Raw genomic sequence first — 15,541 nt, 5'->3', positions numbered from 1 at the left:
AAAATTTTCATGATGCCAGGTGTTGGTAAGATTGTAAAGTTTTATAAAATGTTGGTAGAATTTAAATTGGTACAACAATTATAAAACACAATTTAACATCTTAAAAAGCTGAAAATATTCATACCATTTTGCCCTACAATTTCATTCCTAAGGCGTACTTCCTACAGGAGTTTTCTCAAACATTTTTGACAGATGGTAATTAGACTTATCTTGTACACCAGGAACTAACAGTGTTGGAGGTCAATTAAGAAAATCTCCAAACACATAGGGAAAGAGGTTAGATCTACACTTATCAGAGATGGAGTGGGAGTTGGAGGGACGGGGAATTGGAAAGAAAAAAAAGTTTTACATCACAATCCAGAAAATAAATACACATACTCACACACACACACAAGGAAGTATATGTAGAATTACATACATATAATTATATGTATACTGACATTTTCTGTTTCCCCTTCTTTTTTTTATGTGCTGGCCAGGACCCATCAATGGGTCATGACTCAGTTTTAAAAACTCTACAATAAGGAAACTGCTGTACTTGCTTGTTAGACTATACGTACAAGAAGGTGATACCAGCATTTTGGGGGTAACATTATAAACTAAAACAACAAAAATGTCCATCAACAAGAAAACAGGCACACTGTAGGATGATGCAACAGTGAAGAGGAATGGAATGATATTCACATAACCATAGATAGAGGGACATCCCAGGTGATCCAGTGGTTAAGACTCTATGCAATGGCACGGGACAGAGGTTCGATCCTTGGTCGGGAAACTGAGATCCCACATGCCATGCTGCACAGCCAAAAAATAAATTAAAAACAGAAAAGTAAACATGGATAGATTTCACACACACACACAAAATGCTGAGCTAAAAAAGTCACAAAGAACACATACAGTATAATTTCCATTCTACAGAATTCAAAATTGAAAAATTAGAAAATATATTATTTAGGGATATGTGCAAGTACAATAAAACCATAAAGTAGAGCAAGGGAATAAGAAATGGAAAACAAGAATGCTCTCTTAAACTGAGTGATAAATACACAGATACTCTTTTTACTATTGTTTAAACAGCATATGTAGAGTGTCTTGATATGTATGATACTTCTACATTTAAAAATCCCTCTAATCTATGTGGGTATTAAGATACTAAACCACAGTGAACAAAGTATTCTAAACAAGGGAGAAGGCGCTCATATATGATTGCTGCTACTGCTGCTAAGTCACTTCAGTTGTGTCCGACTCTGTGTGACCCCATAGACGGCAGCCCACCAGGCTCCCCCGTCCCTGGGATTCTCCAGGCAAGAACACTGGAGTGGGTTGCCATTTCCTTCTCCAATGCATGAAAGTGAAAAGTGAAAGTGAAGTCGCTCAGTCATGTCCGACTCTTCGAGACCCTATGGACTGCAGCCTACCAGGACCCCCCGTCCATGGGATTTTCCAGGCAAGAGTACTGGAGTGGGGTGCCATTGCCTTCTCCACATATATGATTAATAAGTGATTTAAAGTAGCATGTCAAGGTACTCCAAACAGCTTCTTATCATCCTCAAAAGTTCCCTGATAGCTCAGCTGGTGAAGAATTATCCTGCAGTGCATGAGACCGTGGTTCAATTCCTGAGTCAGGAAGTTCCCCTGGAAAAGGGATAGGCTACCCACTCCAGTATTCTTGCATGGAGAGTTGAATGGCAGAGGACACTGGTGGGCTATAGTCCATGGAGTCGCAAAGAGTTGGAAATGACTGAGGGACTAAGCATGCACATATCACCCCCAAAATCTGTGGCTCAGTGTGGGATTACTACAATGTGAAATTTTCCTTGTAGCTAGATTATAGAAACCTTTAAAAAAAAGGAGTGATGTTTAAATGAGTATGTGGCAATTACTAGTACCCATGAGGACCAAAAGATCTCCAGATACACAGGTATAGTTGAACAAGTTGAAATTTTTGTTCATTGCAATGAAGGAAAACATGCCATGAAAAACCATGGGAAGTCTCGAGAAGGCGGCGTTTGAAAGAATTTAATATAGGATTGGGGCTTATGTTGGGCTTCCCTGGTGGCTCAGAGCGTAATGATTCTGCCTCCAATGCAGGAGACCCAGGTCCAATCTCTCGGTTGGGAAGGTCCCCTGGAGAAGGTAATGACAAACCACTCCAGGATTTTTGCCTGAAGAATCCATGGACAGAGGATCCTGGCAGGCTGTAATCCACAGGGTTGCAAAGAGTCAGACATGACTGAGGGACTTTCACTTTCACTTGGGGTTATGTTAGGTAATTTTAGGGAGATTTCAAGAGAGCAGGGATTTGCTCTAGACTACGTGATGTCAGGGAGCAGGGACAAGGCTATCATTGATAACTTAAGTTTTACCTAAAAGAAGGGTAGTCTAGAAGAAGGCTAAAGCTGTAATTAGTAAGGAAGTAGGAGGAAATTCATATTAACCAAGAAACGGGGATGTGTGATACATTGTGACTTGACCAGTCACCTTGTTTTCATCTATGCTAAAATAAGATTATGAAGAATTCTTACTGTGTCTCACTTCATCATGGATACACAGTGATCCTGTGGGATGCTGGTGCTCTGAGTTCATTTATGTCTACTAGGAGAACACCACAGCCTGCCTCAGATCACCTTCTGACAACATCAAGACCTACATGTAAATGTCAGATCAGTTTTCAGATGTCAGGGTCTGTATTTCTCCTTTTCATAACAAAGCACTATGCATTTCCTCTGTACCCTCTCTGTATATGTTCCAACCATTGGTACTATCGTCTTTCAAGTTAGTGACAGGGACTCATATTTCATCTATCTCAGGTCTATTTCATCTGTTTTCAGTCATCACTACCAATTCATCAAAAACAAAAACACCGGATTCCTCCTTAAACATGACAAAGGCTTCCACAAGGACAAATAGCAGCATGAAATGTCACCACATGGCATGAATATAAATAAGATCAGCTCATCAACATCATATCAGAAGTATTTCATTTTTGGGCTCCTGATCATGTTGCTTTTATCTTTGGGGTCCAAGTTCAACTGAGGTGCTAATTAGGAAAATTGATCATTATGGCTGTCTTTGTGTTGGAAAGCAACTGCCTCCGCTAACATAATCATGTGGAATTTTGTAGGTCTCATTAGGATAGCCACATGAACTAACTGGCTGTGTCAGGGTCCCTTTCATTCTGTTTCTATAAAGTTAATTTTAAAAGGAGACCAACAGCAACCAACTTGTTAGAACCAGAAGAGGCTGCAAAAAATGTCAAGGGCTGATCATCCCATTGAAGGAGGTAGGCTCCCTTTATTAGTTTCTGCTGTAATCCTTTTCAGTGCTACAGCAATTAAAGCTCTTTACTTTTACCCATTCCAAGGTAAATGACAACAAAGGTTGTGTTTTCCAACTGATTAGAGAATGAGTCACTTTCTGACTCATCTCATCTCTTAGAGGTCAGGGTGGGAATTTCAATTTTATGGTCTATTGAACATAGAGACAGCCCACTGGCACTACAGCATTCTCTCACAACAAATTAAGGGTGTTCACTGCCAGTAGAGTACCATTCATGCTTCCTCTCAAAAACCACCCCATGAATAGCAAACAGGGTACTTCCAACACTGACAGATAATCTCTGAGATCACATAGACTTGTAGCTGAAGAAATAATGGTCTCTGTTTTCAGTTTTTAAAATGAGAAGAGATTCTGTTTCTACTAAGTGAAACACACATCTTGTAAATTTCCAGCTGCCACACAGATGCTACAACTATAAGTTGTTGTTGTCCAAGCTGGTGCTCTGGGACAACCCAGAGGGATGGGGTGGGGAAGGAGGTTGGAGAGGGGTTCAGGATGGTGGGACACATGTACAACCCATGACTGATTCATGTCGATGTATGGTGAAAACCACCACAATATTGTAACTAGCCTCCAATTAAAATAAATAAAATTTTTAAAAAGAGGTATAAGAACCACACATTGAAAGCTGTTTCTTCCTCAGAACATTGTAATGCACAAATACAGAATTTATTCTAGTGATGAGATAATAATGTAATAAACTCCTCCTCCTTAGACTATGAAACCACTGAGGGTAGTCTATGTTTCATCCATCTTTGTATCCTTATCCTCTAGTATTCCAACAGGTTATCAATAATTGTTGTAGTGAGGATGGACAGATGGGTCAAAAGATAGAGCAAGTGGATAGGTGGATAGTTGGGTTTATTAAGTTATTATCACATTAAAAAAAAAGAAGTACAAGTAATTCTGAAGTTCTGTATTGAGGTTTTAACATCCCCTCAGGAAGACACAGACCTTTTATTTTTTTTTTAATTATTTATTCTTACATCCTTCTGACAACAACTTGTCATATCTTTCTGTGACAACTGGAAATTTACTCTCTTCAGAGGGCAAATATATTTGGCCTGATGTGTGTCCGTGCATATGTGTGTGTGCGCGCACATTAATTCTGAAGAAAACCACATTTGTTCCATAACTTGCTTAAGCCTGAAGTGCTTTAAGTGGGGCCTTGCCATCTATTTACTCATCATTGAGTATTTACCATAGGCATTCTTTTAGGCACTAGAACTACTTCATTGAACACTACAGATAACAGGCCCTGCTCTCATGGTTGTGAAGCTTATATTCTAGTGGAGGAATAAAGATAATAAACAAGAGGAGGAAAGTATATACCATATAAGTATTAAGGGGAAAAAAAACCACACGGGAAGGGATTATGTTAGTTTTGTTAGGTAAGCTAACTTCCATAACAAACAACTTGCAAATTCCAATGACTTAACACATTAAAAGTTTCTCTCTATTATATATAACCTAATATGGATCTGACCAGATTGAGGGGAGATTTTTTATGAATTAGACCTGCAATTACCATCTATACTGACAATCAGATGAGCTGATGGCAAAACTTTCAATTAGCAATGCATGAATACACAAACCTCTTGGGTCTTGTATTGAAAAGAGTGTTTCAGTAATTACAACTGACATTTAGAAATTAAAGACAAAATTCCTCTCCCCATACAAAAGCTTGAGGCAACTCCTGATTGATTGAAAGCCTCATGAGTCACAGTCCCTAGTTACTGTTGTGTGAGCAAATGAGGGTTCAGGATGTAGAGAAGAGGTAAACAGAAATGGAATAAAAACTGAAAATGATCAAATATTAGGGATCAAATAAAATAATATGGTATAAGAAATGGAGAAACAGTTACTGAGATATTCCTTATAAGTCTTCAGACTCTGCAATTAGTAGGTCAGTCATTTGTTAAAATCACTTTTCCTTTCATCACTTGAAATAACAAACCTCACTCTTGGCAGAGTTTGGTGGGAAAAGAACTGGGTGGAAAAACAAACAAATTTTGATATTTATTCAATCCAACTGTACTAACACACATTCTGAACTCTTGGTGTGCTTATTTCTACTATTTATAATACAGAAAATCAATCACCTCTCTTATTTAATTGGTATATATTTTGAGACCTTGTAGGACTATTAGCATTATCCAGGAATAAATGTGATCCCCAAACAGATCCACCCTCTCAAGGACTAAGGCTTCAATTCTGAAATTAGCTTAAACCATGATCTAGTTAAGGTAATCTTGAATATTTACAGGCCCTATCCAATTTCCTTGCTAGAAAAAAAGAAGTATATTCTCAATTGATACATACTATTAAACAGAGTCTCACTAAGCTTTATTGTTTTTCAAATATGGTTGACCCCTGAATAACATGCGTATGAAGTGCTCAGGTCCACTCACAAATGAATTTTCACTATCCATGAATAGGTGAATTTAAGGATATGAAAATAGTTATGGAAAGGGTAACTAAGTAGTAAATCTAAGTGAAATAATGACTATAAAATAAGAATATTTTGTGGGATTAATTATGTTATAGACTGAATGTACCCCTTCCATAATAATTCATATATTGAAATGTAACCCCCAGTGCAATGGTTATTTGGATGGAGTCTTTGGGAAGTGATCACTCCCTTTATAAAAAGATTCTCCAGAGACTTCCTTTGTCTCTTCTTCCCTCTTCTGCCAGGTGAGGACACAGTGGGAAGACAGCTGGCTATGAACCAAGAAGCACACCCTCACCAGACAACAAATCTGCCAGAACCCTGATCTCCAGGACTGTGAAAAAGAAATTTCTGTTGTTTAAGAGCCACCTAGTCTATGGTATTCTGTTACAGCTGCCTAAATAGACTAAGACAAATCTTACATACATACATACATACATACATACATACATGTATACACACACACACTCAGCTATGTGTACATATGTGTGTGTATAGATATACAAATATTTAAAATATACAATAGCACTAGGAGGGGAGTAAAGGCAATCAAAGTGTTTTTAAGTCCTGATATTGTCTTAGAAGTACCAAAACTACTAATTAATATTATAGTTTAACAAGTCAAGGATGTATGCTGTAATCTCTAGAGTAATCATTAGATGAGTAGTAAAAAATGTATAAATATTAGAGGAGATAAATAGAAAAATATTGCAACAACCTAAATGAAGACAAATGAGTAGAGATAAAAGAACAGAATAGATGGGACCAAAAAAAGAATAAGTAAAAGAGTGGTAAATTTTAAATAAAATATATGGGTTATGTTATTACTACAAATGGGACAAATATCCTAATTAAATGACAACTGTCAGCCTAGATTTAAAATATGCACACACGATAATATTCCACTTATAAGAGACATATGGTAAATATAAGGAAAGAAAAAAGTTGCAAGTAAAGAATAAAGAGGATTCCCCCGGCATATGTCAACCAAAAGAAAGCAACTGAGGCCATACTCATTATAAAGTACCAGTCCATTCTGAAGGAGATCAACCCTGGGATTTCTTTGGAAGGAATGATGCTAAAGCTGAAACTCCAGTACTTTGGATACCTCATGCGAAGAGTTGACTCATTGGAAAAGACTCTGATGCTGGGAGGGATTGGGGGCAGGAGGAGAAGGGGACGACCCAGGATGAGATGGCTGGATGGCATCACTGACTCGATGGACGTGAGTCTGAGTGAACTCCGGGAGATGGTGATGGACAGGGAGGCCTGGCGTGCTGCGATTCATGGGGTCGCAAAGAGTCGGACATGACTGAGCGACTGAACTGAACTGAAAAGGAAAAAATCGTAACTAGAGATAAGAAGAGAGTTTTCTTAATTATAAAGGTTTCTGTACAACTATAAAATCTCACAATTCCAAATACTTAAGCAATCAAGACTCTAAATTCAACATATGCAAAACAAATATTATCAAGCTAAAAAGGAAAATAGAAAATCCACAATCATTATTGAGAGAGATTAGTGTATATTTCCATCAATATCACATAGAATATATAGATTAAAAAAATCAGTAGAGATATGGAAGATTTTGACAACACAATTAACAAATATCATTAAAAGACAAAACTAAGATATTCAGATCAATACAGTAGAATTCATTTTTTCAAGGAAATTGGAATATTTAACAAAATTGAAGATTTTCTGGGCTGAATTTCAAAGAATGAAATTATATAGAGTATGTTCTCTGACCAAAGTGAAAGAAAGCTAATTTCAATATCAAAAAGATATCAAAAATCCCCATGAAGTTAGATATCAAAAGACAATTGTAAATAACTCGTAGTTGGGAAAAAGAGGTGATGGAAATTAGAAAACAGAATGAAACCAATATCATAAAAAGTAATGGATATGAAATTGTGTGAGATGCAGCCAAAGCAGTACAAATAGGGAAATTCATATCCTTAAATGTATATGTTAGAAAAGAACAAAGGATGGAAAAATGAAGTCTCTAAACATATGAATCAAAACACTATTAATGAAAAATTCTAAAAAAGTAAAAGAAAGAATAAGAAACGAATAAAATTGAAAACAAATATGCAATACAGAAAGAAAAAAAGATGTCAAGTGTTAGAAAAGAAGACACACTTGTGCAAAAGTAAAATTTGAATGGTACCACAGGAATAATTTTAATTAATAAATGGGTTTAACAAGATTTCCAAATATAAAGTTAGACTACCCAAATCAACTGCATTTCTCCATATCGATAACAATAAGAAAATAAAAAAAATTTAAGGATACTGTTTATAATAACACAATGATCAAATACTTGGATTAAATCTAATGATATATAAGATACATCAGGAAAATTATTATATGAAATATTACTAAAAGAAATTAAAGGTAAACTGATGAAAGGGCACATAGTGTTTGTGGATCAAGACTAAATACTGAAAGACATCAATTCTCTCCATAACTTTCTGTAGATGTAATGTAGTCCCTATAAAAACGCTAGTAGGACCTGTTTTATGGAAAGGTGATTCTAAATGTATTTGAAAATACCAGGGACCAGTAATAGCCATGGCATTTTGAACAAAATCAGCAAAGTGGCAAGCCTACTGGATATAAAATTTTATAAAGCTACATTGAATTAAAATAATATGTTACTGGTACATTACACATGTAATAGAGTAGTCAGAAATGAAACTTGATTTGTGAAGGTGACACTGTAGAGAAATGGAAAAAAATGGTCCTTTCAATAAATGTTGCTGGGTCAAATGGATATTCATATTAAAATATAAAAATGAATCTGTAACTCATAGCACATGCAAAAATCAGTTCAAAGTAGATTGTAAGTCTAAAAAGGTAATACAATAACACTTACAGGAGATCACATGGGAGAATATTTTCATCAACTTTTACAAGAAGATTTTTGTTTTCCCTGTTAGGATACAGGAAGAAAAAAACCACTAATCTCATACAGGAAAAGATGAACAAATTGAGTTACTAAAAAACTAGAGATTTCTGTTCTTCAATACACCACTGAGAGAATGAAAAGGAGAGAATGAAAAAATATCTGAAACACAAGGAACCAACATGGTTTGTACACAGAATATATAAAGAATTCCTTCACACTAGTCAGTAAAAGGCTGATAACCTAACAGAAAAAGGCAAGAGACCTGAACCAGCACTTCACAGAAAAGGATGTTCAAATGGTCAGTCAACATATGAAGATATCCTCATTCTCACTGGTAAAAAAGAAAAATGCAATTAATCCACTACACACCCAACAAAATTATAAAAATGGAAAAACCAAAAACAGTGTTGTAAAAATATAAAGTAACCAACACTCATGCCTTGCTAGTGAAAGGATAACTTGGCACAACCACTTTGGAAAACAATTGGCATCATGGGGCTTCCCAGGTGGCACAGTGGTAAAGAATCCACCTGCTAAGGTAGGAGACATGGGTTTGATCCCTGTTCTGGGAAAATCCCCTGGATGAGGAACTGGTAACCCACTCCAGTATTCTTCCCTGGGAAATCCCATGGACGGAGGAGCCTGGAGGGCTATAGTCCATAGGGTCACGAAGAGTCAGACATAACTTAGCTACTAAACAACAACTGCTATGAAACACATGCATAAATTCTATGACCCAGCAACTTTACTATGTACATATTCAATGGAAATACATACACAAATGTACCAAGAAACATGCTCAAGAATATTTATAACAACACTATTTTTAAGAGGTGAAAGCTAGAAACATCCCAAATATACATCAATGATAGAATGGTATATGAATCCTTATATAGTTATAAATAGAGTATTAACAAAACACTATAGTGAAAATGAGTGAAATGAGTATAAAAGTGAAAATGAGTAGACATCTGCCAAATGCAACAAAAATGGATGTCTCACAAACATAATGTTGACCAAAAGTAGTTATGAACAAAAACACACACCCTGTATGAGTCAATTTAAAGTATAAAAAATTTGAATTTTTTTATATTTTAAGTATAAAATCAACAATTTAAACAATTAAAATCAATTTAAAGCATAAAATAAATTTAAAGTATAAAAAAGTCAAAGTTAACTTATGGTGTTAGCCGGATAATACTTATATTTGGAGAATAAGAAGGGACTAGTGATTGGGAGGAGGAAGAAGAAAAGCTTCTGGGGTGTCAGTAGCATTTCTATTTCGTTGCCTGAATGGTAGTTACACAGAAACTGTGATAATTTGCAAAGCTGTACATCAGTGCTTCTCAAAGACATTTGCTCTTTATGGGACATGTGGTAATGTTGGCAGGAATCTGTCATTGTCACCACTGAAAAGGGGAGGAGTGCTACTGGTGTCTACTGGGTAGAAGCCATGAACACTGCTAAACATCTTATAGTACATAGGACAGCGCCTCCCTCCCCCAGAGAGAACCATATTGCCAAAAATTTCAGTGATGCTGAAATCGAGAAACCCTGTTGTACACTTGTCATTTGTGTCCTTTTGTGTAAGTTCAGTTCAGTTCAGTCGCTCAGTTGTGTCTGACTCTTAGCGACCCCATGAATCGCAGCACGCCAGGCCTCCCTGTCCATCATCAACTCTAGTTAAAAACAAAAGCCATGTGTATTATGTTTTCATTTTAAAAAAAGGGGTGCTAGTCTCTTTCCAAGTTTTCCTCTTCTGATTTATTGTCCTCTAGTGGTCACTAAGAGTGGAGAGGGATAAATGCTCCTGCAAAATTATATAGAGGCAAAACTATAACTGAGGAAATTCTGTCCATTATTTCCTCTGTAAGTCATTATTTGACTACACCGTAAGTAATAGTCATTCAGTTTTGTTTGACTCTTTGCAATCCCATGGACTATAGCCCGCCAGGCTCCTCTGTCCATGGGATTCTCCAGGCAAGAATACTGCAGTGGGTTGCCATTTCCTTCTCCAATTTGACAATACTGGAAGAGCCTTTATATCCAACTCTGAAATGTGAAGTAAAGGGGAGCAGAGTTGGAAAGACCCATTATTTCACACTGAGAAAAACTTTCTATGAAGACTTCAGGGTCTAAAAGAGCGACTTTTACATTATGTACTTGAGTCACAGATACATCATGTTCCTTTCAAGTAGAAAGCAAAGTGCATTACTGATACTTTTTCTGTACACATATATGGAGAAATATCCCAAGTAAACACTTTGATTTCATGGGAAAGACAGGAAGATATCCTGAATTATTTTTGCACCTTGATTTGTAGATTATTAAACCCAGTTGCCAGCAAATTTGGAAAACTCAGCAGTGGCCACAGGACTGGAAAAGGTCAGTTTTCATTCCAATCCCAAAGAAAGGCAATGCCAAAGAATGCACAAACTACCGCACAATTGCACTCATCTCACATGCTAGTAAAGTAATGCTCAAAATTCTCCAAGCCAGGCTTCAGCAATATGTGAACCGTGAACTTCCAGGTGTTCAAGCTGGTTTTAGAAAAGGCAGAAGAACCAGAGATCAAATTGCCAACATCTGCTGGATCATCGAAAAAGCAAGAGAGTTCCAGAAAAATACATCTATTTCTGCTTTATTGACTATGCCAAAGGCTTTGACTGTGTGGATCACAATAAACTGTGGAAAATTCTGAAAGAGATGGGAATACCAGACCACCTGACCTGCCTCTTGAGAAACCTGTATGCAGGCCAGGAAGCAACAGTTAGAACTGGACATGGAACAACACACTGGTTCCAAATAGGAAAAGAAGTACGTCAAGGCTGTATATTGTTACCCTGCTTATTTAACTTCTATGTAGAGTACATCATGAGAAATGCTGGACTGGAAGAAACACAAGCTAGAATCAAGATTGCTGGGAGAAATATCAATAACCTCAGATATGCAGATGACACCACTCTTATGGCAGAAAGTGAAGAGTAACTAAAGAGCCTTTTGATGAAAGTGAAAGAGGAGAGTGAAAAAGTTGGCTTAAAGCTCAACATTCAGAAAACTAAGATCATGGCATCTGGTCCCATCACTCCATGGGAAATAGATGGGGAAACAGTGGAAATAGTAGCTGACTTTATTTTTGGGGGCTCCAAAATCACTGCAGATGGTGATTGCAGCCATGAAATTAAAAGATGCTTACTTCTTGGAAGGAAAGTTATAACCAACCTAGATAGCATATTAAAAAGCAAAGACATTATTTTGCCAACAAAGGTCCGCCTGGTCAAGGCTATGGTTTTTCCAGTGGTCATGTATGGATATGAGAGTTGGACTGTGAAGAAAGCTGAGAGCCAAAGAATTGATGCTTTTGAACTGTGGTGTTGGAGAAGACTCTTGAGAGTCCCTTGGACTGCAAGGACATCCAACCAGTCCATCCTAAAGGAGATCAGTCCTGGGTGTTCATTGGAAGGAATGATGCTAAAGCTGAAACTCCAATACTTTGGCCACCTCATGCGAAGAGTTGACTCATTGGAAAAGACCCTGATGCTGGGAGGGATTGGGGGCAGGAGGAGAAGGGGACGACAGAGGACGAGATGGCTGGATGGCATCACTGATTCGATGGACGTGAGTCTGAGTGAACTCCAGGAGTTGGTGATGGACAGGGAGGCCTGGCATGCTGCAATTCATGGGGGTCACAAAGAGTCGACATGACTGAGCAACTGAACTGAACTGAAACCCAGTTTTGGGCTTCTCAGGCTGCACTAGTGGTAAAGAACCCACCTGCCAATGCAGAAGATGCAGGTTCAATCCCTGGGTTGGGAAGATCCCCTAGAGGAGGGCACAGCAACCCACTTCAGTATTCTTGCCTAGAAAATTCCATGGGGAAAATCCTGGAAAATTCCTGGAAAATCCCCAAAATTCCATGGAACAGGACTGAGGACACACACCCTAAGAAGCTGGGTGGAGCCAAGTGTGGCTCTAAGAAAGCCTGAGGGTGGTGTTCAGATGTGGGAAGAGACCACGTTCTGTGAGGCTTCCAACCATACAATGTTTCTGTTCTTAGACACACACAGATACACATTACACCCTGCCAAAGCACTCCTGAACTACTAGTGTGGCTATACTTTCAATTCTATTTTCTATTGCTACCTTTTATGTATTCTTCCTCCTTGCTTTCCCCATTCCCCAACTCTTCAGTCATCAAAGCTGACTTTGCACACAAAGGCAAGAAACTCACGCGACTCTCGCACAGATGGTGCACCGCCAGCTGCCATCAAGGCCTGAGACCCGGCACTGGCTGCACACTCTGAGGGAGCAGGCCTGGCACGGGTCTCCCCGATCGAATATCAAGCCCAGGTTTCTCTGACAGTGGGCACAGACCCTGGTGGTCTCTTGTTGAGTCTTCCCACTTCTGCGTTTCGCTTCCAGGAGTTCATTCTTCAGCTTCCTGGAAGGAGAGGAAAAAAAAAATCACTTACAAAAGAGAAGCAGAGCTATCTTTATATAAGGGATGTGTTCACTGGGGAGACTATTTGAAAGGATCAAGGAGTTACATTCAAGTGACTTTCAAAAATCCATAATTTCTTCCTCCAGAATCAATAATCCTTTGATCTCATTAGTGGAAAAATATAACGTTTGCGTCTTACTCTCGGATTTTGAAATCTTATCCAGGCACTTCTATTTGCTATTTGTATTTATTTATATTCTACTCTACCTTCTCCAGGGTGTCTTTGATACCATAACAAGGGAGCACAACCCCAGCCTACAGGCATGTACAGTGCTATGTTGTCTCCTTGCCTAGATATGAGGCAAGAGGGTGAAATCAAACTTGGCAACATGGGTGTTTTCTTTAAGTCAGGGGTCCCCAACCTCCAGGATCTAATTCTTGATTATCTGAGGTAGAGCTGATATAATAATAATTGAATTAAGTGCACAATGGGCTTTCCTGGTGGCTCAGATGGTAAAGAATCTGCCTGCAATGCAGGAGACCTGGGTTCCATCCCTGGGTTGGGAAGATCCCCTGGAGAAGGGTACAGCAACCCACTCCAGTATTTTTACCTGGAGAATTCCATGGACAGAGGAGACTGGCAGACTGTCCATGGGGTCACACAGAGTCGGAAACAACTGAGTGACTGACACTTTCACTTTAAGTGCACAATAAATGTAATATACTGGAATCATCCCCAAACCACCCCACACCAGGTCCATGTAAAAACTGTCTTCCACGAAACTAGTCCCTGATGCCAAAAAGGTTTGGGATTGCTGCCTTAAATGAGCTAATGTGAACTTGGCTGCAAAGACATTGCCCATCATTGAAGATCAAACAATTGCCACTGACCCATGGGCTTTGCTGTTAGATATACATTTGTTTGAATCCTGGGTCCATTATGAATTACCTATTCAAACGTAAACAATGATTTACCCATTCAACTTCAGTCTCTTTGTTTCAAAAACAGGAATAATAATATTCCATCATGACCATTTTTAAGACTAAGTAAGAAAATATATGGGAAGATACCAGCTTGTTTCCTGCCACACAAGTACTAAATAAATGCTATTTCTATGTCCCTCCTTTTACTATATGATATGATCTATTTACATATGCTTTAGAAAATAGCTATTCAAAAGGAATACTACTCAGTCATTAAAAAGGATAATGCCATTTGTAGCAACATGGATGGACCTAGAGATTATACTGAGTTAAATAAGTCAGAAAGAAAAAGACAAATACCGCTTAAAGGTAGAATCTAAAATATGATGCAAATGAATTTACTTACAAAACCAAAACAAACTCACAGACACAGAAAACAAACAGATGGTTACCAAAAGGAAAAGGGCATGGGGGAGGGATAAATTAGGAGTTTGATGTTAGCAGAGAGAATCTATTATATATAAAATAAACAACAAGGTCCTACTATACAGCACAGGGAACTATATTCAATATCCTGTAATAATCTGTAATTGAAAAGAAAACAAAGTTCTCCCTTTCTTGTCTAATTGAGCAAAAATGACAAGAACACACATGTTTCCTATTCCCTTATTTAGAACTTACAAAGCATCCTTATGTCTTTTTTTTTTCATGAACAACTAGCTCCTGAAATTGAGTGTAAGAAAAGCTCCACACAATTTACTTTTGAAAACCTGTAAAAGCTACAACTTTTAAAATGAGATGAATTCTCATTTGAAAACTCAAATTGTATTATTTGGAAAATAACAACAGACCTTTCCAGGTGCAGCAGTGGTAAAGAACCCACCTGACAATGCAGGAAACTCAAGAAGACACAGATTTGAACCCTGGGTCGGGAAGATATGCTAGAACAGGAAATGGCAACCCACTCCAGTATTCTTGCTGGGAAAATCCCATGGACAGAGGAGCCTGGCAGTCCAAGGGGTTTCAAAGAGTCAGATATGACTGAGTGCACACATGCGTGCACGCACACACACACACAAACCTTTAAACACCTCAGGGCACATGAGAAATAAAACACTGCCTAGTCACAATCTGTATCAATCATAAAGAATAAATGACCAAAATGAGTGAAACAAAGAATAATCGTAGACTGCAGTCCTATCCCAGTAGGATAGCGGGCCAAAGAATAAGAAATTGAGAACATGGGGTATTCCAGGATACTCCAGAGACAAAAAAAAAAATAAATTTTATGATCAGGTGCCTGAAGTTTAACTACTTGGTTGCTCCTTAAACTAGAGCTTGAGACCATTTGGAGAAAGTATGGCCATAAAGTCAAATATTTAGATTGCATTTTTCTTTGTGTTCTATTCATAGGCCTTCATTTAGCAATCAGCGTTCACTTAGCTCCCAGTTCCAAAGTCTGAAAAGACGTGGG

At 38.0% G+C, this 15,541-nt stretch overlaps 1 protein-coding gene across 1 annotated transcript in view; it reads right to left on the bottom strand.

Moving 5' to 3' along the window:
• SYTL5 (synaptotagmin like 5) overlaps positions 1-15,541 on the bottom strand; it is a 115,516-nt gene that overhangs the window by 70,269 nt on the left and 29,706 nt on the right. The window contains exon 2 of the mRNA XM_005700922.3: positions 12,934-13,143. Coding sequence (XP_005700979.1) covers positions 12,934-13,143 — 210 coding nt within the window. The remainder of the gene's footprint in view (positions 1-12,933; positions 13,144-15,541) is intronic.

Source organism: Capra hircus, assembly GCF_001704415.2.
Source record: "Capra hircus breed San Clemente chromosome X unlocalized genomic scaffold, ASM170441v1, whole genome shotgun sequence".
Taxonomy (NCBI): domain Eukaryota; kingdom Metazoa; phylum Chordata; class Mammalia; order Artiodactyla; family Bovidae; genus Capra; species Capra hircus.
The sequence above is the reverse complement of the archived record's forward strand: the minus strand, read 5'-3'. Positions and strand labels throughout refer to the sequence as shown.